Source organism: Anomaloglossus baeobatrachus, chromosome 3, assembly GCF_048569485.1.
Source record: "Anomaloglossus baeobatrachus isolate aAnoBae1 chromosome 3, aAnoBae1.hap1, whole genome shotgun sequence".
Classification (NCBI taxonomy): Eukaryota; Metazoa; Chordata; class Amphibia; order Anura; family Aromobatidae; genus Anomaloglossus; species Anomaloglossus baeobatrachus.
This window is the reverse complement of record NC_134355.1, coordinates 46,019,968-46,047,785: the sequence shown is the minus strand read 5'-3', so window position 1 is coordinate 46,047,785 and position 27,818 is coordinate 46,019,968. Positions and strand designations below refer to the sequence as shown.

The 27,818-nt window shown below is 46.4% G+C and overlaps 1 protein-coding gene across 2 annotated transcripts in view; it reads left to right on the top strand.

The window, feature by feature from the left end:
* Nucleotides 1-27,818, top strand: part of SYT14 (synaptotagmin 14) — a 196,943-nt gene that overhangs the window by 17,918 nt on the left and 151,207 nt on the right. For both annotated transcript variants that reach the window (XM_075338004.1, XM_075338003.1), the window contains exon 2: nucleotides 5,595-5,642. In XM_075338004.1, coding sequence (XP_075194119.1) covers nucleotides 5,595-5,642 — 48 coding nt within the window. The remainder of the gene's footprint in view (nucleotides 1-5,594; nucleotides 5,643-27,818) is intronic.

The window sequence follows — 27,818 nt, the reverse complement described above, 5'->3', positions numbered from 1 at the left end:
TCAGGGGTATCTTTGAGATCAACGATACCCAGAGCCCCCCTTAGCCTAAGGGCCAGTCTAGGAGCCCTATTTCCCTGCTATACCCATAGTCACACCGTGACACCCTGGTGGACCTAACTAGGCAGCACAAGGTCAATCTTCCTACAGAGTTTTCATCCATTAAGTCGCCATGGCTCAAGATCGAGCTGAAGGCCGTTAAAAGAACAGTCGAATGGGCAAGTTTGATCCACAAATTGGATCAAAAATGGACATCTCTTTTTTCTTTCTTTCTACGGACAGTTGGTCCCCAAAAAACGGATATATGAACGTGCGGTTAGACTATAGTTTAGATATGTAACGTCTGTGAAACACATGGATCGAACATGTGACTGAAAAACAGATGTCTGAATGAGGTCTTATGGTGAAGAAAAGTATTTATTACTACAGGGTCATAACGCTCTCGTTTTAGGTTAAGATACCACACGGCTGGAAAAAAAATGGTTTTGTGAATTGAGCCTCTCACCATTTTTGTCCATCCGGGAGCACCTAGCCAACAATTAAAGGATGGTGGTCTCAGCAGTTTCCGCCGTCTCAGATGTTCCACCAGACATAACACAACGTATACGCATTTTTCCGGACGGTCTCTTTAAATCCTATAAATTCTATATAAAACAAAGGCAGCGCTATGATGTGTCAGCCACACAGAAGAAGGGAAAGCCTAAATAATGGCTAGGTAAGTGCACGGGTATGGATTTTCTTTGACATTCACTATGACTAACGACCCATGAAGTTTATGAGGTCATCGCGCAGTATAGATTTACGCCAGGTCGATAAACACATACTTTTCTATTTCTTTCATTGTTATAATTACTGTATAGTCGCAGAGGGTTTCAGTGCAACTCTACAGCGGTGTATACAGGGAGGGGGCTGAGTCTGTGGGGAGATATACCAGCGCTGCAATAATCCATAGAAACCATGACACTACTGCAGTACTCAGGCTTTTCTCCATCGATATTCCTGCTGCTGTGGAAAAGAACTATAAATTTAATTTATTTTAGAGTAAAATTATGAATGTGTGACATTAAAATAAAATATAAAATTAAGATTTAGCTCTTAAGTCTAAGACTGTCTACAACTCATATGCAAACCTATGTGTCTCCATGGTAACAGGCAACAACAAACCCCATGTCATTTAATCTTGGAGCGTCAGGGTTTGTGTCACGATGACTATGCAGGGAACCAGGGTTCCTAAATTATTCCAAACTAGGGAACCCTATGCTATCCCTAACCTCAGACATACTCCTGATGGTGGAGATGCCTGAGTCTCCTTCCTGGCCCTGCTCCTGACCAGTTCTGATTAGGGCTGAGTGGATCCGAACGTTAAAAGTCCGGATCTGCGCGGTTTCAAAGATTTCCGGGTGCCGGATCCGCAATTCCGGGTGCACGATCTGGATCCGGCACTGAGGAAAATAATTACTTAAGCCTGCTTTACACGTTGCAATTTCGCATACGATATCGTATGCGATTTGCAACGCCCCAATCGTATGTGCAGCACGTTCAATTTGTTGAACGTGCCGCACAAACGATTAACCCCCGTTACACGTACTTACCTTCCATACGACCTCGATGTGGGCGGCGAACGTCCACTTCCTGGAGTGGGAGGGACGTTCAACGTCACAGCGACGTCACGCGGCAGCCGGCCAATAGAAGCGGAGGGGCGGAGCTGAGTGGGACGTAAACATCCCACCCACCTCCTTCCTTCCGCATTGCTGGCCGGGAGCCGCAGGACGCTGGTAAGATCTGTTCATCGTTCCCGGGGTGTCACACGTTGCGATGTGCGCTACCCCGGGAACGTTGAACAATCTGACGTTCAATTCTAGAGAAATGAACGATGTGCGTGCGATGAACGTTTTAACGTTCAATCGCAATCGCACGTACCTGTCACACACTGCAATGTAACTTACAATGCCGGATGTGCGTCACTTACAACGTGACCCCGCCGACACATTGTAAGATATATTGCAGCGTGTAAAGCAGGCTTAACCGAGACTCGGTGTTGTGGCGGAACACTGCTTCCAGGTCGCGCATTCACTTCCTGTACTGTGCATCGTATACACACAGTTTTCCCCGCCCACCGGCCGTCCTCTCGTCTGTGATTGGTTGTAGGCAGAAGCACCCCCAGCCTGTGACAGTATCTGCTTGCTATGCAGTCATCGCGGCTCTGTCATTGTCTGCACAACCAGCGGTCGTGCTCTATGGTCGCTGGCTATGTAGCAGAGCTGAAGCGGCATGGGACCTCATGTGGATTACGCCGGTTCTCCAGGGTGTTAGGGATTAATAAAGTGGTGAAGGAGGGTAACTGTTTTTGTATATTTTTTATTTACATTCATTTACAGGTTAGTGTGATGGAGTTATCTCATAGATGCCTGTGCCATCACTGACCTAGGGTTTATTTACAGCTGTGCGCTGCTATTAACCCCTTATTACCTTGATTGCCACCGTTCCAGGGCAATCGAGAAGAGCCGGTAAAGCATCGGGATTGTTGCATCTAATAGATGTGGCAATTCCGGGTGGCTGCAGGCTGAGAATACCAGCCCCTAGCTGGCATTATCATGGCTGGGGATGAAAAGTAGGGGGGACCGCACATTGTTTTTTTAAAAATTATTTATTTAAATAATAATAAAAACAAAAGCTGCATCACCGGCACAGCCGCGCACACTTCTGACAGGAGCGTGCATGTGTTTCTGTGTACATGCACGCTCATGTTCAGAGAGCGCAGGCTATGCCTGCTGATGTCATGTCAGACTTGTACAAGTCCGACAGCGTATCACTAGCACAGCCGCACACTTCTGACAGGAGCGCATGTGTTTCTGGGAGACATGCACGTTCACCATACTGACCCGCAGACACTTGCACTGCTTTCCCCGCCCACCGGTTGTCCTGCCACCTGTGATTGGTTGCAGTCAGCTGACTTGCTGACACTCAGGGTTGGGGCACGTCTAGCTGCAACCAATTACATGCGCCGGTGGGCGGGCAAAACAATGAATAGTGAATTGTTGGCTCCAGAAGGGAAAAGCAGGAGTCTGCTGCCATGACACAGACTCGGGTGAGTACACTGCACGCTCCTACACCCCTGTCCCCTCCACATACGTTTTTAATCTCTGGATTCTGGTCCCCATAGACTTATATGGGCACAGGAATCCGGAGCGGAGCCAGAATTTTTTTTTTAATCCGGCAGGGTCCGCCGTTCCCGGATTTTGGCGGATTCAATCAGCCCTAGTCCTGATCTGATTCCCCTTTTCCACAGGGAGGGACAGGAGTATAATGAAACCCACAGATAAAGACAGACAAGGGAAAACCAAACTCTGACACACAAAGGTAAAGACAATAGGAGGTTCAGGGGGAAAATCGAGTAGGAAGGAACCTACAAAACAACAGGGGTAAACTCCACAACCGCACCAAGCAGTAAGCACAACTTTCAGCAGTAAGTCTGGGACACAAGACCTCACAGGCCAAAATAGGATAAACTATAGCTGGCATGGGTGGAAGGTTTCAACCAGCATAAATAGGAGGAGAGCAGATGTGATAGGTCTCCCCAAACCATGTGACCAAAAGAGCAAGCAGACAAGCAAAGATTAACTCTTGCTAGCCTGCCTATGAATCAGCACACAGCAGATCGATGTCCGAGTATGCCTGTGTTGATTTCAGACACCGGAGAAGCCATCGAGCGGAGTGTCAGAATCTGCAATCTGAATCATGACTGTCGGCGAAGTTTGTGCAAAACTCCGTGTGACTGTTTGTAGTCTGGAACCAGGGAGATCCATAGGTTTGCATATGGGCTGTAGATGAAAAGCGGAATCTTTTTTTTATTTACAGTGATAAAGGTTTTGTATTTTCTTAAAACTTTTTTTATTTTTTAAATCCCAAGCGATTTTTTTTTTCTAGTTTTTCCTTCCCCTTTTTATTTTTCTGGCCACCTAGCTATATCAGGGCGTTTTTTTTTTTTTTTTCGCTGGACGAGTTGTACATTTGAATGACACCAATCATTTTACCATATAATGTTGTGCAAAAACGGGAAAAAAATTCCAAGTGCGTTGAAGCAAAAAATAGTGAAATTCTGCAATTGTTTTTTGGGGTATTTATTTACCGTGCTCACTATATGGTAAAATTGACCTGGCAATAAGTAGTGAAAAAATTAGCAAATTTGTAAAATTAAAATTCACTTGTGTCACTATTTGCAGCTTAGGGATCTGTGGTTACGACCACTCATATAGTGACAGTTGGTTGTGGTCGTAACCATGAAACTGCAATACCCTGCACATGAGGAGACACAGCTATATCAGGATAACTATGCTACATTTCTAATAGGAGGTATTTGCTAATATTATTATTATTATTATTACACCTTCTACGTATTAAGATAGGAATAGCCCTTTACGATCCTAAATAAAGTTAAATTTCTTCACTATATGTTGCTTATTTTTTTATATTAAAACTGGGATCCTGTGGACCCCACGTGACTAATAATATAAGTATTTTGTCGCGATTAAAATTATGTTGTTTTTTTTTTTAAATAATGAACATGTACATGTTATGGTAGGGTGCCAACCTACAAATACTATCGTGAAACCAGTCTTTTTGCTAAATGCATCATATTAACTATCAAGACTAATTAGTAATTTCTAGAAATTTAGCCCTTTTTGATGTTCGTTAGTCCTACTCTGCTTCTGGATACTGGTAGTCCACAGCACTGGTGGTGTCATGAGTGTGTCCCTCTCTCGGGAGACCTCTGGTAAGTCTGGGATCAGAAGGTCACAACGTCTTATTGCTCTCAGATTCACTACTTGTATTTGAGTGAAATCTACTTGCTTTTAAGGCTGTAAGGGTTAATGACTCTTTCCTGTCTGGCTGTCCTTTGGAGCCTTAATCTCAGGTGCAGCTCTTTTGTGATCGCTATAAAAAGTCACATGTCTTACCATCTGATGCCGGTTATAGAATCTTCATTCCTACGCTGACTACTTTGGAAGGAGCCTGTCTCTGGAAGAACCTGAGGAGTCGGGACAGTTGCAGCTGTGGTGATTAGCTGCATTGGAGGAACTTCGAGTGTTTTCCTTCTGTGTCTATTTTCCCCCCTGTCTGTCTCTATTCCCTTGTGTTGTGTTACTGCAGTGGGGAGACTAGTGTTCTTGCCGGCCTTCTCACTTGTCAGAGTGGGTTCCAGTCAAGCGAGGGCCTTGGCACATGATCGGCGACTGGGGGAAGGACTCTTATAAGGATGTTAGGGAGTGCAGGAATCAGCCTCAGATGAGTGGCAGAAGGTGACCCTGCTCCCCTCTCCCTAGCACCAGGACTCACCATTGTACAGTATAATGTTCTCTATGTACCCGGTGTGTTATGTTGCTTGTTGGGAGTTCCAGAATACTTGGCGGAGCCCCGGAAGTCACTACATGACTTATGTACTGCTAATTGCAATAAGCCATTATTTTTTTATGATTTATCGAAACATAGAATCCCAATAACTAGCAGGAGGAGGATATTGTGTGTGTAAATGATGGCAATTGTCATCTCTAAAGACAAAACGCATTAAATCTTTTTTTTGTGTCTCAATTTTGCAGGTGGGGAAAGAACTTGTGGAGTCCATGAACTAATCTGTATCAGGAAAGGTAAGGATGCATATTTTCACACATACATAGGAAAGCCAGAGAAAACATACTTTCCTTTGCTTCCTCACAATTTGGCAACTCTTTAGGTTGTTTTTTCTCTAGATTTGTGTTTGATATACAGCTGAAACCAGAACTTTACATCCACTATCTAAAAAGACACATCTGCAGGTTTTTCCCTCGCTCTCTATACAGACACATCTGCAGGTTTTTCCCTCTGCTCTCTATACAGACACATCTGCAGGTTTTTCCTTCCGCTCTCTATACAGACACATCTGCAGGTTTTTCCCTCCACTCTCTATACAGACACATCTGTAGGTTTTTCCCTCCACTCTCTATACAGACACATCTGCAGGTTTTTCCCTCCACTCTCTATACAGACACATCTGCAGGTTTTTCCCTCCACTCTCTATACAGACACATCTGCAGGTTTTTCCCTCCACCCTCTATACAGACACATCTGCAGGTTTTTCCCTCCCCTCTCTATACAGACACATCTGCAGGTTTTCCCCTCTGCTCTCTATACAGACACATCTGCAGGTTTTTCCCTCCACTCTCTATACAGACACATCTGCAGGTTTTTCCCTCCACTCTCTATACAGACACATCTGTAGGTTTTTCCCTCCACTCTCTATACAGACACATCTGCAGGTTTTTCCCTCCCCTCTCTATACAAATACATCTGCAGGTTTTTCCCTCCCCTCTCTATACAAATACATCTGCAGGTTTTTCCCTCCCCTCTCTATACAAATACATCTGCAGGTTTTTCCCTCCCCTCTCTATACAGACATATCTGCTGCAGGTTTTTCCCTCCCCTCTCTATACAAATACATCTGCAGGTTTTCCCTCCACTCTCTATACAGACACATCTGCAGGTTTTTCCCTCCGCTCTCTATAAAGACACATCTGCAGGTTTTTCCCTCCGCTCTCTATACAGACACATCTGCAGGTTTTTCTCACTATCTGACTTGAAATCAGAATAAACCTTTCCCGTTTTAGGTCATTTAGGAACCAAAATTATTTATATTTGCCAAATGCCAGAAATAATGAGAGAGAGAATGTTTTAAGACATTTTTATTACTTTTTGCAAAGTCAAAAGATTACATACAATTTATTTGCATTTGGTGCCATTGCTCTTACACTGTATAACGTGGGTCAAATGTTTTGGATCTCCTTCCACAAGCTTCTCACAATAGTTGGTAGGAATTTGGGCCCATTCCTCCTGACAGAACTGGTGTAACTGAGCCATGTTTGTAGGTCACTGCTCGCATCGGCCTTTTCAGCTTTGCTCATGAATTTTAAATAGGATTGAGATCAGGGCTTTGTGATGGCCACTCCAAAACATTGACTTTGTTATCCTTAAGCCATTTTGTAACCAGTTTGGCAGTATGCTTTGGGTCATTGTCTATTTGGTAGACCCATCTCTGTCCATGCTTTAAGTTCCTGGCTGATGTCTTTAGATGTTGCTTCAGTGTTGCCACATAATCTTCTTTTCTCCATGACGCCATCTATTTTGTAAAGTGCACAAGTCCTTCCTGCAGAAAAACAACCCCACAACATTTGTTTCACAGTCGGGATGCTGCTCTTAGGCTTCAAGGCTTCTCCCTTTTTCCTCCAAACATAATAATGGTCATTATGACCAAACAGATCAATTTTAGTTTCATCAGACCACAGGACAAAAATTAAGTTCCCTAGGTGCCCTTATGCGCGTCCTCTCATCTTATGGATCCTTTTGAAGTTTTAGATGTCCAATAAAATTTTAAATTTTGGATTTTTGGTGCTGGGTCCAATTCTCCTAATCTTTCATAAATGATGTTGTGCCAACCCGGAGATTCTCAGAAAGTAAAATATTTCTCGAGACTCCCGTCCAGCGATCACAGAACGCCAACCTGGCCGATAACACCGGAATCTCACCTAAAGGCCCCGTTACGCGTTACGATTTAGCTGACGATCTCATTAGCTATGTGACACGCCCAGATCGTAGTTCCGATTTACCGAGATCGCTCATAGGTCGTTTATTAGCTGTCACATGTAACGTTCTCACAAACAACGCAACATCATTCAGCGATATATTGTTTGACCAAGGCGGTCGTGTGGATGTTGTTCGTCATTGGCAGGGTGTCAAACGTACCAATATGTGTGCTGCGTTCCAAACGACGAACAATATTTTGAAACTGAACGACGTGTCAACGATCAACGATTTTCAGCCTCTTTGCGATCATTCAGAGTCGCTCATAGGTGTCACACGCAACAACGTCGCTAACGATGACGGAAGTGTGTCTCGGAAACCGTGACCTCAACGACATATCGTCAGATAAATCGTAGCGTGTAACGCCGCCTTAACTCTAAAAGCCGCTTTACACGCTGCGATATCGCTATCGATATCGCTAGCGTGCGTACCCACCCCCATCGTTTGTGCGTCACGGGCAAATCGCGGCCCATGGTGCACAAAATCGCGCGGACCCGTCACACATACTTACCTGCCTAGCGACGTCGCTGTGAGCGGCAAACCGCCTCCTTTCTAAGGGGGCGGCCAATAGAAGCGGAGGGGCGGAGATGAGCGGGAGGTTCCTCGTTCCTGCGGTGTCACACATAGCGATGTGTGCTGCCGCAGGAACGACAAGCTACATCGTAGCTGCAGCAGCAACGATAATTGGGAATAGGGGAGCATGTCAGCGATTAGCGATTTTGCACGTGTTTGCGACGATTTTCGATCGCTCGTAGGTGTCACACGCAACGACATCACTAACGCGGCCGGATGTGCGTCACAAGTTCCGTGACCCCAACGACATTGCTTTAGCGATGTCGTAGCATGTAAAGCGGCCTTAATTGTCACATTTAGGAACTATTGTACCTAATTCTGGCGCAACTAGTAAAGTATTTTGGGATGAGGGTATGTTTCATCGTCTAGGTAGACGTTCTCCTACATAATTAGACCAGGCTCAGGGCAAATTTGTTTCGAAGGAGTAAAACTGCAGGTAAAGCAGTTTACGACAAAAGTTTTTCCTTTGTCCTTAATTATGTTTTGTACTCCTGAAGATCTCCTATTGCTTGTAAAATGTGTGCTCCCGTCCCCCCGCCGCTGAGCCTTTCTTTGCGTTGTGCCTAATGGAGTGGACGGCTCTCACTGCCTTTCAGGGAGTGGTTTGCAGCCTTTGATAAAAGCTGAGTAGTACATTCTGCTCTGTGTAATGAAGCGGAGCATGATAAAGAGACCATATGATGCGGAGCGCTGTAACTAAACATAAAAGATCTCCGTGTTCTTCCAACCTTGACCGTCCAACCAAATCACATTCATTTGACATGTGACGAAATATTACGTTCAGTAACATTATAAGAAAATGTCTCACCCTGCATTGTGATTAAAGACGTCACAAAGTGACTTTATGATAATGTTATTATATACAGTGCCTACAAGTAGTATTCAACCTCCTGCAGATTTAGCAGGTTTACACATTCGGAAATAACTTGGCATTGTGACATTTGGACTGTAGATCAGCCTGGAAGTGTGAAATGCACTGCAGCAAAAAAGAATGTTATTTCTTTTTTTTATTTTTTTTTTTAAATTGTGAAAAGTTTATTCAGAGGGTCATTTATTATTCAACCCCTCAAACCACCAGAATTCTGTTTGGTTCCCCTAAAGTATTAAGAAGTATTTCAGGCACAAAGAACAATGAGCTTCACATGTTTGGATTAATTATCTCTTTTTCCAGCCTTTTCTGACTAATTAAGACCCTCCCCAAACTTGTAAACAGCCCTCATACTTGGTCAACATGGGAAAGACAAAGGAGCATTCCAAGGCCATCAGAGACAAGATCGTGGAGGGTCACAAGGCTGGCAAGGGGTACAAAACCCTTTCCAAGGAGTTGGGCCTACCTGTCTCCACTGTTGGGAGCATCATCCGGAAGTGGAAGGCTTATGGAACTACTGTTAGCCTTCCACGGCCTGGACAGCCTTTGAAAGTTTCCACCTGTGCCGAGGCCAGGCTTGTCCGAAGAGTCAAGGCTAACCCAAGGACAACAAGGAAGGAGCTCCGGGAAGATCTCATGGCAGTGGGGACATTGGTTTCAGTCAATACCATAAGTAACGTTCTCCACCGCAATGGTTTCCGTTCCAGACGAGCCCGTAAGGTACCTTTACTTTCAAAGCGTCATGTCAAGGCTCGTCTACAGTTTGCTCATGATCACTTGGAGGACTCTGAGACAGACTGGTTCAAGGTTCTCTGGTGTCATGAGACCAAGATCGAGATCTTTGGTGCCAACCACACACGTGACGTTTGGAGACTGGATGGCACTGCATACAACCCCAAGAATACCATCCCTACAGTCAAGCATGGTGGTGGCAGCATCATGCTGTGGGGCTGTTTCTCAGCCAAGGGGCCTGGCCATCTGGTCTGCATCCATGGGAAGATGGATAGCACGGCCTACCTGGAGATTTTGGCCAAGAACCTCCGCTCCTCCATCAAGGATCTTAAGATGGGTCGTCATTTCATCCTCCAACAATACAACGACCCAAAGCACACAGCCAAGAAAACCAAGGCCTCGTTCAAGAGGGAAAAAATCAAGGTGTTGCAGTGGCCTAGTCAGTCTCCTGACCTCAACCCAATTGAAAACTTGTGGAAGGAGCTCAAGATTAAAGTCCACATGAGACACCCAAAGAACCTAGATAACTTGGAGAAGATCTGCATGGAGGAGTGGGCCAAGATAACTCCAGAGACCTGTGCCAGCCTGATCAGGTCTTATAAAAGACGATTATTAGCTGTAATTGCAAACAAGGGTTATTCCACAAAATATTAAACCTAGGGGTTGAATAATAATTGACCCACACTTTTATGTTGAAAATTTATTAAAATTTAACTGAGCAACATAACTTGTTGGTTTGAAAGATTTATGCATCTGTTAATAAATCCTGCTCTTGTTTGAAGTTTGCATCTTATCAAACCTGCTAAATCTGCAGGGGGTTGAATACTACTTGTAGGCACTGTAGCTTTCAATATTGTGCAGTATTTTTTTTTTTTTAGCTTCTATTTATATATTTTTTGCAGTTTCACTGACTATGTTAAAGGGGTTGCAGCTTCTGCCTCCTTCAGGAGGGCATCGCTCCCCAGCCTGAAGGCTTCTGACTTAGTGGGGATGTTGCGATACTAGAGATTGTCCCGAACAGCTTTGCCTTGGTAGTATCAGAGGTTTGCAGGGACGCTGGAACTGACCAACTTTAGAGCTGAAGCAAAGAGCTGTGCCAGTGCGCACTTCTTACCTGGGAAACCGACCACCACTGGTAGACTGCAGAGATGGGGGAGAAAACTATGGTATTAAAGGGGGTTGTTCTACTACTTGGACAACTTCTTCTCAATCCCAATGTGTGCCCCCATAAAAATAATAAAGCCTATGTTCACCTCCGACGCCGGCGCTGTTCTAGCTATGTCGAAACTCATGTACCTGGGGCTCTGCTTTATCACTAGAAGTCCCAGGAATTTCAAGCTCCATAGGGTTCCAATGGTAAAAATGTCAAATGACCCCTCTCTGGGACTTCTAGTGTTAAATCAGTACCAGTTCCTCTCTCCCCGCCTACTTACAGTTAAGTAATTAACAGGAAGTAATTGGCAGTCGCGGCTCTCACTTCCTGTTAATTACTTAAACGTCCTTAAACGGGGGAGAAGGAAGCCGGGGCTAATTGGTTGTGAGGCTTGCGTGTAATAACAATGGGCCTCAGGAACACGACTTTAGACATCGCTGGTGCCGACACTGGAGGGGAATACGGGCTTTGATATTTTTATGGGGAATGAGAAGGAGTTGTCCAAGTAGTGGACAACCCCTTTAAAAATTCCTTCATTTTTGAGAACAGGGAAGATTTTTAGTAGGAAGTTAGTTAATTACAAAATTGCTTATTTTATTCTTTTTCTCTACAAGAACTTTGCAATTTTACCTATTTAACAAGATGAGGCACCCAACTTAAGCCGATACTTCCTGTCACTTTACAGATTGGGCTGTCTACCCTAGGACGTGGGTCAGCGCTCTTTTTAGGGTATGTGCACCTGAGACTGAGCCTGTCATCCCTGAGCACTTCGGACTGAGCCTCTCCCCCCTGAGCACCTCGGACTGAGTCTGTCCCCCCTGAGCACCTTGGGCTGAGCCTGTCCCCCCTGAGCACCTCGGACTGAGCCTGTCCCCCCTGAGCACCTCGGACTGAGCCTGTCCCCCCTGAGCAACTCGGACTGAGCCTGTCCCCCCTGAGCACCTCAGACTGAGGCTGTGCCCCCTAAGCACCTCAGACTGAGCCTGTCCCCCCTGAGCACCTTAGACTGAGCCTGTCCCCCCTGAGCACCTTAGACTGAGCCTGTCCCCCCTGAGCACCTCGGACTGAGCCTGTCCTCCCTGAGCACCTTGGACTGAGCCTGTCCCCCCTGAACACCTCAGACTGAGGCTGTGCCCCCTGAGCACCTCAGACTGAGCCTTTCCCCCCTGAGCACCTCAGACTGTGGCTGTGCCCCCTGAGCACCTTGGCCTAAGCCTGTGCCCCTTGAGCACTTCGGACTGATCCTGTCCCCCCTGAGCACCTGGGACTGAGCCTGTCCCCTGAGCACCTCGGACTGAGCCTATCCCCTGAGCACCTCAGACTGAGCCTATCCCCTGAACACCTCGGACTGAGCCTTTCTCCCCTGAACACCTCGGACTGAGCCTATCCCCTGAGCACCTCGGACTGAGCCTGTCTCCCCTGAACACCTCGGACTGAGCCTGTCTCCCCTGAGCACCTCGGACTGAGCCTGTCTCCCCTGAGCACCTCGGACTGAGCCTGTCTCCCCTGAACACCTCGGACTGAGACTGTCTCCCCTGAACACCTCGGACTGAGCCTATCCCCTGAGCACCTCGGACTGAGCCTGTCCCCCCTGAACCCTTCAGACTGAGCCTGTCCCCCCTGAGCACCTTGGACTGAGCCTGTCCCCCCTGAGCACCTTGAACTGAGCCTGTCCCCCTGAACACCTTGGACTGAGCCTGTCCCCCTGAGCACCTCGGACTGAGCCTATCCCCCCTGAACACCTCGGACTGAGCCTGTCCCCCCTGAGCACCTCATACTGAGCCTATCCCCCTGAGCAGCTTGGACTGAGCCTGTCCCCCCTGAACATCTCAGACTGAGGCTGTGCCCCCTGAGCACCTCAGACTGAGCCTTTCCCTCCTGAGCACCTCAGACTGTGGCTGTGCCCCCTGAGCACCTTGGCCTAAGCCTGTGCCCCTTGAGCGCCTCGGACTGAGCCTGTCCCCCCTGAGCACCTGGGACTGAGCCTGTCCCCTGAGCACCTCGGACTGAGCCTGTCTCCCCTGAACACCTCGGACTGAGCCTGTCTCCCCTGAACACCTCGGACTGAGCCTATTCCCTGAGCACCTCGGACTGAGCCTGTCCCCCCTGAACACTTCAGACTGAGCCTGTCCCCCCTGAGCACCTTGGACTGAGCCTGTCCCCCCTGAGCACCTTGAACTGAGCCTGTCCCCCTGAGCACCTCGGACTGAGCCTATCCCCCCTGAACACCTCGGATTGAGCCTGTACCCCCTGAGCACCTCGTACTGAGCCTATCCCCCCTGAGCACCTCGTACTGAGCCTATCCCCCCTGAACATCTCGGGCTGAGCCTATCCCCCCTGAGCATCTCGTACTGAGCCTATCCCCCCTGAGCACCTTGGACTGAGCCTGTCTCCCCTGAGCATCTCGGACCCGCCTACGTATGTCCAGTCTGGTTCACTGCCGTCACTATTGGGTTAATAGTAATGGAATAGGTAGTAAAACCATCCATTCTTACTCCTTTGAATACTTTTAAAGCTGTTCCCGGAGGTGCACTCATTGTTGGCGTGTCTGGATATGGACCAGCGTGATCGGTGGGTTAGTGCTTTTATGGAAAGTCCACATAATACGGCATGTGGCGAGACACATATTTTTTTATTTTCTTACTGACAAAGCTCGCACGTGCCTTTTATACAAACCCGCTGCTGTCTGTGAAAGTGCAGGTAAGCACGACAAGCTGTTAGCTTACACGCCACAGCTGGCAGACCCTCACTCCCAATTACCATTATTTGCAGCACGGAGTCTAATACATGTAAATCTCCATGCATCACTTAGTAATATAAACCATTTTTGTGCCTTTCTACAATCAATTGAGCTGTGACGCCTACTGGAGTTGGCTCATTTCCAAAATACATTACTTTTCTATTTTATTTTATTTTTTATTATTATTTAAAGAGCTATTTATTTATTTTTTTTATCACGAAGATATTAGATCTAATTGATTCAGTTCAGACGTCTTCGCCAAATAAAACCCCCTGTACCGACGAAGGGCAAAACCTCCGAAACATTCTATGGATAAGTTTCTCTGGTTTCGCTTATGCCCTCAGTCGTGTCTGAAAGCTTTTTAAGGCTATGTGCACATGTTGCAGATTTGGTGCAGAAATTCTCTGCATCAAATCTGCTCGTTCTGGCAGAAAAACGCACCAAAAATGCATGTGGTTTTGGTGCATTTTTTTCCATGCATTTTTTTAAGTAAGGTCACTGGCTGGAAGGGCCAAAAAAACGCAGGAAATGGTTGATATGCTGCAGATTTTTTTCTGCACCAAATCTGTGTATCTTTAGGATAGGTCATCAATCAGCTGTTCTCGGTCCCGGCAGCAGGTACCCGGAAATGCTCAGTTCCGGTGCTGCTCCGGCTTCTGATAGCGGCTGCGGCCGGGTACTGCACATCCACCTCTTATTGATTAGAATGGGAGGCGGATATGGAGTACCCGGCCGCTACCAGGGACAGCTCCGGAACTGAGCATTTCCAGCCACCAGCTGCTGCTACCGGGACCAAGATCAGCTGATTGGCGAGGGTAAAGCCGACCATGCATTGATGACCTATCCTAAAGTAGTGGACAACTCCTTTAACTTTATTTTCCATCAGACAAACCCTTTATCAGCTAGCCACAGAGTAGGCAATAACTCGGAGATTGGTGAGGGTCAGACCTCTGGAATTCACACCGATCAGCAGAACAGGGAACCTTTATAGAGCTCAATTGTGCAAGCGCAACCTGCGCTCCATTCATTCCGTATGGGATGCTGAATGGTGCATTTGGCTTTTTCTGCCTGCCCCATAAAGAATGAATAGAGGTCAGATACGGGCACCGTCGTCCCATTCTAAAGCTGGCTTTACACACAGCGACATTACTAGCGATGTCGTTGGTGAACGCACCAGCCCCCGTCGGTTGTGCGTCACAGGCAAATTGCTGCCCGTGGTGCACAACATCGCTAACACCTGTCACACATACTTACCTGCCTAGCGACGTCGCTGTGGCTGGCGAACCGTCTCCTTTCTAAGGGGGCGGTTCATGCGGCGTCACTAAGCAGCCGCCCAATAGAAGCGGAGGGGTGGAGATGAGCGGCCGTAACATCCTGCCCACCTCCTTCCTTCCCCATTGCCGGCGGCCGCAGGTACAATGTTGTTCCTCGTTCCTGCGGTGTCACACATAGCGATGTGCGCTGCCGCAGGAACGACGAACAACATCGTACCTGCAGCAGCAATTATATGTGAGATTAGAAAGACGTGTCAACGATCAACGATATGGTGAGTATTTTTGATCGTTAATGGTTGTTCCTGCGTTTCACACGCAACGACATCGCTAACGGAGCTGGATGTGCGTCACGAATTCCGTGACCCCAACAACATCTCATTAGCAATGTTGTTGCGTGTAAAGTGGCCTTTAGGCCCCCTTTAGATATCCGTGAAAAACGGTTGTGTTTTGCACAGCCTTGTTGAAAGTGCGTATGGCTCATCCGTGTGGCTTGATTGTGGCACACTAGTGTTCATCGTGTGGTATCCATGATAGCACACAGAGAGCAGGAACTTTTTACTCACCTGTCCCTGACACTGCTCTCCCCGATGCTGATGTCTCCAGCGCTGCTGTCCCCAGTGCTGATGTCTCCAGCGCTGCTGCTTTCAGGTCTGTAGTGCAGTGAATATTCATGAGCATAATGAGCCAGCCTGGAAGCAAGTGACAGCAGCGCCGAAGACAGCTTCACTTTAGACAGGTGAGTATAGAAAATAATTTTCTTTCAAAGACACGTGTTTTCTCTGGTACGTGTAATTTCACACGGATCACATCAGTGTGTGACATCAGTGCTGCCGGAGAAAAATAGACTTGTCTCCGTGCAGAACACACAGACACGCGTATGTTCCATATGGACATGTGGCGCCCTGGACAAGCCAGGTCGTCACAGAACTACACCAACACACCCCACACCCCGGTTAGGCACACCGAAGCCAAACACAAAATCCTTGTCGCCTTCCTCATGGGGCTGATGTCCACACCAGGGGGTGGGCCAGGCGGTTGGTCCCGCCCACCGAGGAGTTCACAGTCCTGGAGGCGGGAAAAGGAAGCAGATCAGATTAGAGTTTTGAAGTGAGAGGAAGTAAAGTGGTAGAGGAGCAGTCTGAAGGTGGTCCGGGTGTGTGGCCCGGACGGAACAGCAAGGTTGGCAGACGGTGGTGACCGTCTGCAGGAGACGCTAATTGGAGCAAACCGTATGGACCGTGGACGGGTGGTGGCCCGGCGGTACCGGATCGGAGAGTAAAGAGAAGCCAGCACCATCCGGCAGGGCTTACGGACCCTGACAAGGCTAGGAGTCGCCGTTAAATTTCTCAAATCCGTTAACGAAGGGAACCTCCGGGGTTTCCCAGCAGCCAAGACCCGATTGAAGGCAACCGCTCAAACCGTAGAGGGAAACACAGTCACCGCCAAGGCTACAGTTCCCAGGGCCAGAGCCTGCGGGCAAAAGGGGCTCCCTCAGCCTCCATCCAAGCTGGGGAAGCGGGTTACCGGTGGGAAGCCATTGGAACCGTAACACAACACAGGTGCAGGGAAAGGCAGTCACCATCAACCTGCCGGGAGGAGAAACACCGCAGCCGTCTGTGGGACCTGTCCATCCAGCCGTTCGTTTTACCGCATTCGTCATTGGCTGAGTGAGTACCACCGTGCCGTGCGGCACAGCGCTGCCCCCGTGACCCTGCACCTCACCAGGCCCCGTAACCCGCCTTACATCCATCCCTACCCCCTCACCGGGCCCCGGGACAACCAACCCCCTACCCACGGAGGGGAGAACCAACATCCAAGCTGCTCCCCGTCATCGCTCCCGGGATCCCCGTCCAGAGCAGCGATGGTGTCACCAATCTAACCACAACCGTGGGTGGCGTCACGGACAATATCCCTAAACCCAAACCACTCCCTTTCACTCACGGGCGAGGAACGCCGCTCGAGTCCCCGGGATCCGGCCCACCGCTCGAGCCACCACCGAGCAGCAGCAGCCGGACCCGAGTAGTGGGCGAGCGCAGCGTTCCCTCCTCCGCCCGCGACAGACACACAGTCCTTGTGAAAACACTGATCCATTGATTTTAATGGCTCTCTGTATGTTCGTGTCTCTGGTACGTGTGAAAACAGTCATAGTCATATGTACCGGAATCACTGACGTGTAAAGGGGGACTAACAGGGATAAAAGTAAGTAAAAATTCCCCGTTCTGCCAATCCTTGGACATCCTTACTGTCGGACCACCTCTGAAGTTATCGCCTATCATTTGGTTAGCCGATAACTTGTTTTCACCGGACAACCCCTTCAATAAACTTTAGGAATTATGGCTACTGTTTGGCGCTTGCGTTCCTCTCTGCGTTCCTTGCTCTTTTTTTCCGGTTCTGTTATATTTTTCTTTTTGTGCAAACTCTTAAATTGCCATTAAGTTTGATCATGTAGTAGCTCCGGTTCTTATATGACAAACTACATTTCCTTTGACCTGCCTGTGTGGTGGCAATCTGCCCATAGTTAGTTTTCGTTGATGGATCGTATTGGGAGCTATTCATGCATGCTTAATATCAAATGCCCTGAGTCCTTCTAGATTGATGAAGAGACTTCTGCACAAGCCTATGGAAGCAGCATGTCTGCCTCGTCCTTTCAGAATATACAGTGTATCAGAAAAGTGCGTACACCCCTCACATTTTAGTAGATATTTTATCATATCTTTTCATGGAACAACACTGAAGATCTGACCCTGTGATACAATGTACAGTGTCAGTGCGCAGCTTGTATAACAGTGTAAATTTGGTGACTTCTAAATAACTCAACACACAGCCATTAATGTCTAAACCATTGTCAACAAAAGTTAGTACACCCCTAAGTGAAAATATCCAAATTGTACCAATTAGCTATTTTCCTTCCCCGTTATGTGACTCATTAGTGTTGCAAGGTCTCAGGTGTGACTGAAGGAGCAGGTGTGTTACATTTGGTGTTATCGCTCACACACACTCTCATACGGGTCACTGGAAGTTCAGCATGGCTCATCATGGCAAAGAATTCTCTGAGGATCTGAAAAAAAAAAGAATTGTTGATCTACATAAAGATGGCCGAGGCTATAAGAAGATTGCCAACACCCTGACACTGAGCTGCAGCACGGTGGCCAAGACCATACAGCAGTTTAATAAGACAGGTTCTGTTCAGCACAGGCCTCGCCATTGTTGACCAAACAAGCTGAGCGCATGAGCTCAGCGTCATATCCAGAGGTCGTCTTTTCAGAAAAGATGTATTAGTACTGCCGGCATTGATGCAGAGGTTACAGGGGTGGGGGGGTCCGCCTGTCAGTGCTCAGACCATACACCGCACACTGCATCAAATTGGTCTACTTGGCTTTTTCCCAGACGGAAGATTCTTGTAAAGATGATGCATAAGAAAGCCCAGAAACAGTTTGCTGAAGACAAGCAGAGTGAGGATTTGGATTACTGGAACCATGTCCTGTGGTCTGACCAGACCAAGATAAACTTATTTTGTTCAGATGGTGTCAAGCGTGTGTGGCAACAACCAGGTGAGGAGTACAAAGGCAAGTGTGTCCTGCCTACAGTCAGGCATAGTGGTGGGAGTGTCATGGTTTGGGGCTGCGATAGTGCTGCCGGCTATGTGGAGCTACAATTCATTGAGGGAACTATGAATACCAACATGTACCCTCCCTTCATATTCCAACATGATAACTCCAAACACACCTCCAAGACGACTGCTGCCTTGCTAAAGCAACTGAGATTAAAGGTGCTGGACTGGTCAAGCGTCTCCAGACCTAAACCCTATTGAGCGTCTGTGTGGCCTCATTAAGTAGAAGGTGGAGGAGCACAAGGTCTCTAACATCCACCTGCTCTGTGATGTTGTCATGGAGGATGGAAAAGGATCCAGTGGCTCCTGTTAAGCTCTAGTGAACTCCATGTCCAAGAGAGTTAAGGCAGTGCTTGTAAATAATGTTGGCCATTGAAAATGGCCAAATTGTCAATATTTTGTGTGGCCACTAGTGATGAGAGCACTACTATACTTGGGTGTTCAGTACTCTTTAAGAGCAGTTGGATGCTTGGATGGGCATCCAAATATAGTAGACCTCATAGATTTGAAGGACAGATTAATCAGTAGAATTAACCAGGATTGGAAAAATGGTCAATATTCAGAAGATCAAGGGTCAAGTGGAACCAAACTGTTACGCCTGTGACTCATACAGCTGGAAAAATGCTGCCCTACTCACTGCGGGCACCGCTCTGCTCCTCCCGATGTTAGTTTGTCTCGTGACCTGCACTTTGCAACCCATTTGGTTCTACTATAGTTTCCTGTTACTGGAGAATCTCCACCTGACTCTAGTGAGGTGTGGTAAGACTCTGCAGGACTTTAATCACCTGCCTCCTCCGAGTTTGCTGCTTTGGTGTATCCCCTACCAGTAGTGGGTTCATAAGGCATCTCCTCCCTTCACACTTTGCCCGAGCTTTGGTTCAAGTGAGTTTGTTGTCTTTTTCCCTGTTTGACTGCATTTCTGTGTCTCTCCTGGTACTGACCCAGCTTGTGTACCTGTATATCCTGACCCCAGCTACGTCTTTTGATCCTGTGCTGACTGCCCTGACTTTGGACCGTCTGAATCCGTCTCTGCCTTTGCCCTCTGCACTTGCTACTCATGCTTTGACCCGTTGGTCCGCAGCTGCAGTCCTGGGGACTACCCTGGAGTGAAACCTGGTGGCTACTGGTGGCTAAGCCAATCATCACCAACAGAGGCTCTAGTGAATACCCGGTAGTCAATTAGTCATGCCTTTCCAGGGTAAGCCTGGCCTGTTGCGTAGTTTGTCCACACCCACCAGCATTACAGTAAACTCGAGCCATAGATCCCGTTGACAAATCGGGACCCAGTGATGGTGAGTCTAATGTACAAATCCTGTATGACGAAGTCCATTCACAACAGGAGTGTATGGACCAGCTGATGCAGGCAATTAATGTGGTGGCTACCCAGATGCAGGACTTTTCCACCTCAGTTTCCACCTTCTCCAGCGCCTCTATCAGGACAAGCTCTTTTACCCATGGAACCGCGTAAGGCTGCAGTTTCTGGTGGAGCAGCCAAGCTCCAGCTTCCACTCACAACCCTTCGATGGAGATCCCTAGGAGAGTCGCAGCTTTATTAACCAGTGTTAGATCCATGGAACTAAGGTTGTGCTTGTGGTTTCTCTCCTGTATGGTCAGGCCCTCATTTGGGCAAATCCTACTTTGGAGCAAGAAGATCCAGAGACTCATGATTTCAGGTGGTTTCTGGAGATGCTTCGTACAGTGTTCAAGGCTACAGGCTGCACCCTCACAGCCACTTTGTTAATTTTTACTCTGATACAGGATGCAGACACTGTGGCACAGTATACATTATGCTTTTGCATCCTTGCTGCGGAGCTGGCTTAAAATGAAGAAGCCCTGGTGGCAACCTTCTGGAAGGGAATGTCCAGTTGTATTAAGGATAAATTGGCATGTAAGGAGATATCTACTATCTCCCCTGGATGACCTTGTACATCTGGCTACTTGGATTGATCTCCGTTTCCACGAGTGAACCCAGGAACAAACTCAAGAATCTTCTCGTGCTCCAGAACCAACCAGGCTGGCTTCAACCTTCCTGCTCCACTTGCGGCCTTCACCTTCACCTTCTGATATTGAGCCAATGCATGTCGAGAAAGCCCAACGTTCTTTTCAAGAGTGACAGTGAAGGTACTTGTGCATGGAAGCAAAGGGAATTATAATTTTCAGTGTACTATTAGGCCAGGAGAACGCCAGCACATTGGGTTTATTGGAGAGATGTCCCTAGGATGGAATGCTTGCTTTCTGGAACTCTTGACCGATGTTATGCTGTCCTGGGGAGATAGGTCTCATTCTGTGTCAGCGCATTTAGACACCACTACCAACTTCTTCTGTCAGGATATGGGTCATTAACGTCAGCTCCCTATACGATGGCTACATCAACTCCTGGCTTTTGCCTCGATGGACGGGCTGCTTCTGATGTAGTCTATCCGAGATATCATGCTGCCAGTCACATTTCAGGTTGGAGTCTGGCATTCCAAAAAATGTTTGTTATTCATTCTTCTCAGATTCTTGAATTCTGTTCTCCTGGGTCTTCCTTGGTTGCATCTCTACAAGCGGGTTATTGACTGGTTGAGCAGTCAGATGCTTGTCTGGCTGCATATCTGTATGTCTCTCCTGATATTGACCCAGCATGTTTACCCATATATCCTGATCTCTCCATCCTGACCGCAGCTACGCCTTTTGATCCTGTGCTGCCTGCCCTGACCTTGGACCAACTGACTCCGTTTCTGCCTGTGCCCTCAGCACTCATCAGCTGCTGCAGTCCTGAGGACTACCCTGGAGTGATACCTGATGACTACCTGCGGCCAAGCCTATCCTTACCATCAGAGGCTCTGGTGAAAACCGGTACTCATGTCCTTCCACTGTAAGCCCAGCCCGGCCAGCGTTACACAGAAGAGAATAAAATGATTTTCATACTTAAAGAGCAAAGTTGGTTCATTCCAACTACTTTATGTATATGGGAGCTTTTTCATTAGTCTGGGAAAAGAAGGATTGGGCATGTTGAATTTCAACATGCTCAGTCTTTGTTCTCACAGGAGATAATCGACAACCAGAGAAGTCTTCTCAGTTGCTTACTTCTCCTTCCCCATTCAGAACACACACTCTCTGGTGAGCCCAGTGCACATTTTTGTGGGCCATTTGGTCGAAAGAAACATTTGGCCAACAGCTACTGAAATTCTATTACTTTCAAAATCAGGTCTTATGCAACGTAGTAGAGTCAGAAGGCTACAGTCAAAGACACGAAAACAAGCAATTTTTGGAGGCTCATAGCAAGGTTAGGAATAGGACATCACCATACCATGATTATCTTACACCGAAAATATCTTCAGGTCTTGGAAGATGCCCAATTATTTTGGTACTTTTTCTGTACCAGCGATCTACATTAAATTTTCCATTCCCCCTTCCACCACTTTTCCTTTCTATTATTCAACGTGATCATTAAATCCACCTCAATTCTTGGAGGAGTTGGGCGTCACAGCTACCGGGACCCTACAGCTGTAGTTATTTCCATGTGGGAAATATCAGAAAATAAATTAGTCATTGGTTTTTAAGAAAACATCTTAAAGTGTGTGCACATAACAGACTTTCTTGTTCCTACGCTTGTCCACCTGTTTGTGTCAACTTTCTATAGACTCCTGCTGCCTAAGTAGTCAAACAAGTCCGTGTGAACGGAAAGGCAGTGTATTACATAGCAGCTAGAAAGGGTTTATTAGAGCAAGACCTTGCTTTATGGCATCCTTATGCCCTACTGTGACTTATAGCGATGGGTTGACTCCATAAGACAAGTCAATTGATACATTTTAGACTCCGACGCTATAATTTAGGGTGGTTTAATCGACCGTCTTCTACAACTTTGCGGTAACCTTCTGTGTGGATTTTCTGAAGCTTTTATACTACATAAAAACTCCTGTTGACTCAAAGAAACAGATTTTTAGCATCAGGAGCAGCGAGCATTAGTAAACAAGTCATGCTAAAATTAATCGTGATCACAAGTACGGTACAGCAAGCCATCTGTTCCGGAGAAGTCAGTTTAATAAAGCCACTCTGTGAAGATCTGGGCAAAGTCACTGTGCCAATAAAGTTTCAGATAAGACACAAGGACGGAAAATGTGCTCGTAAAGACAACTTTAGTGGTGTCACGTGAATGTAGAGCAATCTTGTGTCAGACTGTGCGAATTGAGCTTTGTAGGTTAGAGTTACTTTGGGACCTCAGTGCCTCGTGGCCTTGGTGGTTACATTTTTGCTTGCCATTGTGCACAAAATCCCAGAGGTTTCCAACTGGCTATAAAATTGAAATTAAAGAGTTAATACACACATCCCAAGGCCCATCCAACTGATTCTGGTATGGATCTGTCATGCGCTGTCCGGATTATTACTCGCGGATTACAGCAACATTGCAGAGTCCGACAGGCAACCTGGTTTCTCTTAAATGCTCAATTCTGCTGGCTGTCGGCTGAGTTATCTCTACTGCTCCAATCCGTGTAGGATTTAATCCTTCTCGGAGCAGTGTGTGACTCTTCTGATAGTCAGGTTGCTGATTACCATCCAGAGCTGGTCTCTCCCTATTTAAGGGTGAGGAGTTTGTTAGGAGATCGTCGAAGATAGCATCTGGTCATGCTTTTGTGAATATCTGGTGTCCTTGGCGATCCTCTTTTGGTGACCTGTGATCTGTTGCTTGTGTGGTGTGGAAGTGTTCCTTCATGTGTTTTACTTCTTACCTTATATTTTATTTCCTCCTGTGCCTTTACTGTCTTCTATTTGTGGTTGTTTGCAGAGTGAACGTGTTTCAGTTCTTCCCCCTTTCCATGTCTTTTTGGGAGGCGGGTTATGTTGGTGTGTCCTCCCCACCCCAGGGGTGGGGGGTGGGGTGATTGGGGTTGGGTCAGGGCGTGACTAGGAGAGAGGAACATACTGGAGGCCGAGACCTCACTACCCTTATGTGTACCTCGGTGTTGAGGGTCAGCGCAGGGATTCCAGTCTTAGGGCCAGTTTAGGTCTTTCCAGCTAGCCTAGCCCACATGTGACCGGATCCTTATTTTATGGTGCTATGATATGGCCCCTATACCCTCTTATAGAGCCATAATGTATCTTCATGTTCCTCTGAGTTTATGCGGAATCATCCAAAAGTTTTATCTAAAGAATTTCATATGGTGGCACAGCCCAACACATGTAAGATTATAGAAGAAGGACCACTCGGCAGCACATATATAGACCTAGAGGGACTTAATCAAGACATTTTGGACAATTGTAGCTTCCAACTTTGTGGGAACAGTTTAGGGGAAAGCCCTTTTTTGTTCCAGCATGACTGTGTCTAAGTGCACAATGCAAAGTCCATAAAGTCATGGTTGTTGAAGTTTGTCCTGGAAGAACTTGACAGATCCCTGACCTCAACCTCATCAAACATCTTGGAATGAGCTAGATCGGAGATTGTGAGCCGAGCCCGGCCCTTTCCTCCAACATCAGCCTCTGACCTTACATATTCTCTTCTGGATAAATGGGCAAAAATCCCCAAAGACACAAGTGGAAACTGTTATGGCTACAAAGAGACCGACTTTTTATCTAAGTCAATGGATTAAAAATGGAATATCACAATCTTTTGGGATGAGCTAGTTCGGAGATTGATTGTGAACCCGGCCCTTTCCTCCAACATCAGCATCTGAGCTTACACATTCTCTTCTGGATACATGGGAAAACATCCCCAAAGACAGAAGTGGAAGCTGTCTTTGGCTACAAAGGGACCAACTTTTTGTCCAAGTCTATGAATTAAGAATGGAATATCATAAAGGTAAAATTTGGATTTTAGTGTAGGTGTTAAAATACATTTGCTAAAAAAAGAATCCTTTTTATATTTGCCCGTATCCTCCACCAAATATGGAAGAAGGCTTAGATCCAGGACTCACATTCTTATTTTAATACGATGTTACAGGTCTTTAAACCTATTAGTAAGAATCAGTAATTTATTTGTTCTTTATTGCATTGATAATTGGCAGATGACTGAGACCACAATGAATTGGAAGCTCCTTTAGGTAATTACATTAGAAAAGTGAAGGATACTTACAGTTTCAGATGACTGTAGCTCCCGCTGTCAAGTTACGTTTATGTATCAAGTGTTGTGAAGACCAGGACACTTGGTGTTACCAGGACATGCACCGTCATTATATGGCCTGAGCTGACTTCCATTGACTTACTATCTAGAAATGCATTATTTTGCTGCTGTATAGTACAGATGTCTTCAGATATCAACTATATATTTTTTTCTTTTTTGATATCATGCCATCATTGCTGGGAACATTGTAAAGAATAAACAATTTCAATATTCAGTAGGGAATGTACATCTCAGGAACCTAGACACAGACTACGGTCCTTCACTCTGCCCACCACTCTTCTTATAATAGTAAAAATATTTATTTTTGTATAGCTCCTTCATATTCCACAGCACTTTACAATTCAGGAGGGACATGTACAAACAATATCAGACGTTACCCTGTTCACAAGAGCTTACAATCTATAAGGAGATAGTGGAGACACAAATAGTAAAAAGTGCTTATATAGTATGGTCTGCATGAACCAGTCACCGGCCAGTATCTGTATATATCCAGATGTGAAAGGCTACTGTCGGCATTGGAGGATGTAGGAAACTGATGAAAAGGTTTGTAATGCTCACGGGCGGTGTAGGGGCAGTGAGCTGGGTTAGTGGACCCACTGGGCCATAGGTGGGACGTGGGCTTACCCTTTAGTAGGAGGGGTTAACTAAGTACCCACTGCGAGGCGGATGCCAGGTACCACTCCCAGGGTAGTGACCGGGACTGTGGCAGCTGACCCCTAGGATGGGTGACGGACTCAGATACAGGTGGAATGACGGAGGCAGGCTGGACAGGTGGATGCGGACAGGTATGGTGGGCATGTCAGGGACACATAGGTATGGGAAAGCAGGTACAGGTGACAGACACAGGGATAACGGGACAGTTGTTCGGGACCTGACAGCTATTTAGCAGATTAGTAGCCAAACGAACTAAGGATGTTCTGCAGGCACCTCCCCTAATGGGAGAGTGCCTTATAGGGAACCAGTCACCGGATGTTTATAATACTCACCTAACAGTTGGTGCAGAGCAGACTTGTCGGATGGGCGTCTCCGTTGTCCGGGTCCGCGCCTCCTCTTTCGACCATCTTTGTCCTCCTTCTGAAGCTAGAGTAGATAATGCGCTCTACGTCATACACAGAAGCCGACATTGAGGTCCTGTGCAGGCGCAATTTGATCTGCCCTGAGTAGGGCAGATCAAAGTATTGTAGTGCGCATGCACGGGACCTCAATGTCGGCTAGTGTAGATGACGTAGAACATGTCATCCATACTAGCTTCAGAAGACGGAGGACAAAGATGGCCAAAAGAGGAAGCGCGGACCCGGAGAATGGAGACGCTCATCCGACAAGTCTGCTCCACACCAACCATTAGGTGAGTATTATCAACATCCGGTGACAGGTTCCCTTTAAACACATAGTGCTTCTTAGCCATATGCTATTTCCAGGCATTTAAGAGGAGGGCCAGTGTGCACGTGTGTGCCCTAAGCACGCTCCCGGGATACCTGGCCTGCGTGCACAGGCCTCGGGAACAGAAGGAGGCAGCAGCACATGTGGATGGTCAGGGGAGTGCGTGGGAAAACTTGACCCAACCGGGGCAGTGAGTAAGTCGGCATTCCTCCAGGGATGCTGCCACTACAAGGTTTATGAGAATAAATTTAAAAAGTTAGTGAGTTGATATTATAAGCTATGGACATTAGCAATTACCCTGATTGTCTCAGATAGCACATTCCAGTGAACTGGTGCAGCACAAGGAAAGTCTGGGAGATGGGAGCAGGAGGTTTGGATTATAAAGGATGTTAGTTTTATACCAAATTCAGAATAGAGAACACAACTATCGTGCTAGACAGAGATGGAGTAAGAAATGTAGGGAGGTGGAGCACTTGGGAAAGCGGAAAGCTGTGATTTTGAAGGTAATGTTTGATACATGTTTTCTATCTGGACGAATGGAAATCATAGAGTGACTATGAACAAATTCTGGTGGACCTAGCATGACCATGGGTAGGACTTTAATTTGAGTTGCCACCATGAAATGTTACATTGCCCCTGTTTACATAGCCCATTACGGCTTTTTCAGGTTATAACAGCCAGTCACCTGTGGTTATGGAAGCCCATTCCAAATAGTTAGTTTTTTAGGTCAATGTGTAAGCCTGGGCTGCAGCAATTAGTTTATTGTGCCAATGGATAAAGGAAAAGTATCACTTGATTTCATCGTGCCAGAGAATGCATAGTTTGACGAGACTAGTCCAGCGCAGCCCCCGGCCAGCTTCTCTGTGCTGCGTTTTAAGTGATTGTCCGGCAGATTTGCCAAATTGACTTTTTTATTTTTTTCTGGACAACTTATGAAAAAAATCATGGACGGGCAATGCTCGGAAAACAGACACATTGGAAAACCATAACAAATCATTATGACAATTAGTGAAATATGTCTATAGCCAATAATTTTGATAATAAGACATCAGCTGCAATCAACGTCAACTATAAAATGATGATAATTACAGTAAAAATAATCTGTAGAAATTTCTTTAGTTTAAAAAAAAAAATCACAGACACCTTAAATTTTTTTTTTACACCTGTTCACACTTGTCTGTTTGGAAGTACCATCAGTTTTTTTTTTATTTTAATGATAGCTTCATCCCTTCTGACTGAGCACACTTTTCCCATCAGCTTAAGGCAATTTTTAATTAACAATTAGCAGGTTCCTGCCCACCCATAAAATTGTAGGCTTTTCAGCCCAAGTAGAGTCATTTTAGAAAAAAGAGATACGCCTTGACGCTAGCTGCTGGGCTCACATAAAACTGTCCTTTTCTTGTGCTTAGAAAATTAATTTTTAAATGTATTTCCTTAGCAGTAATGAATGTCCAGATTCCTGTATTCTATGTTTGCATACCTGTAGACTGTGAGCCCTCGCGGGCAGGGTCCTCTCTCCTCCTATACCAGTCTGTCTTGTACTGTTAATGATTGTTGTACGTATACCCTCTTTCACTTGTAAAGCGCCATGGAATAAATGGCGCTATAATAATAAATAATAATAATAATAATAATAATACCTCATCGTCTGTATATTTCTTAGCATATATTTCATGTTCAGGTTGCACCTATTCACACTTATGCTGTCAGTTTTTTAATTTTAATTTTTTTTTATAGACAGCAAAAAAGTACTACATTTTAATGGAAATTATGGATTTTC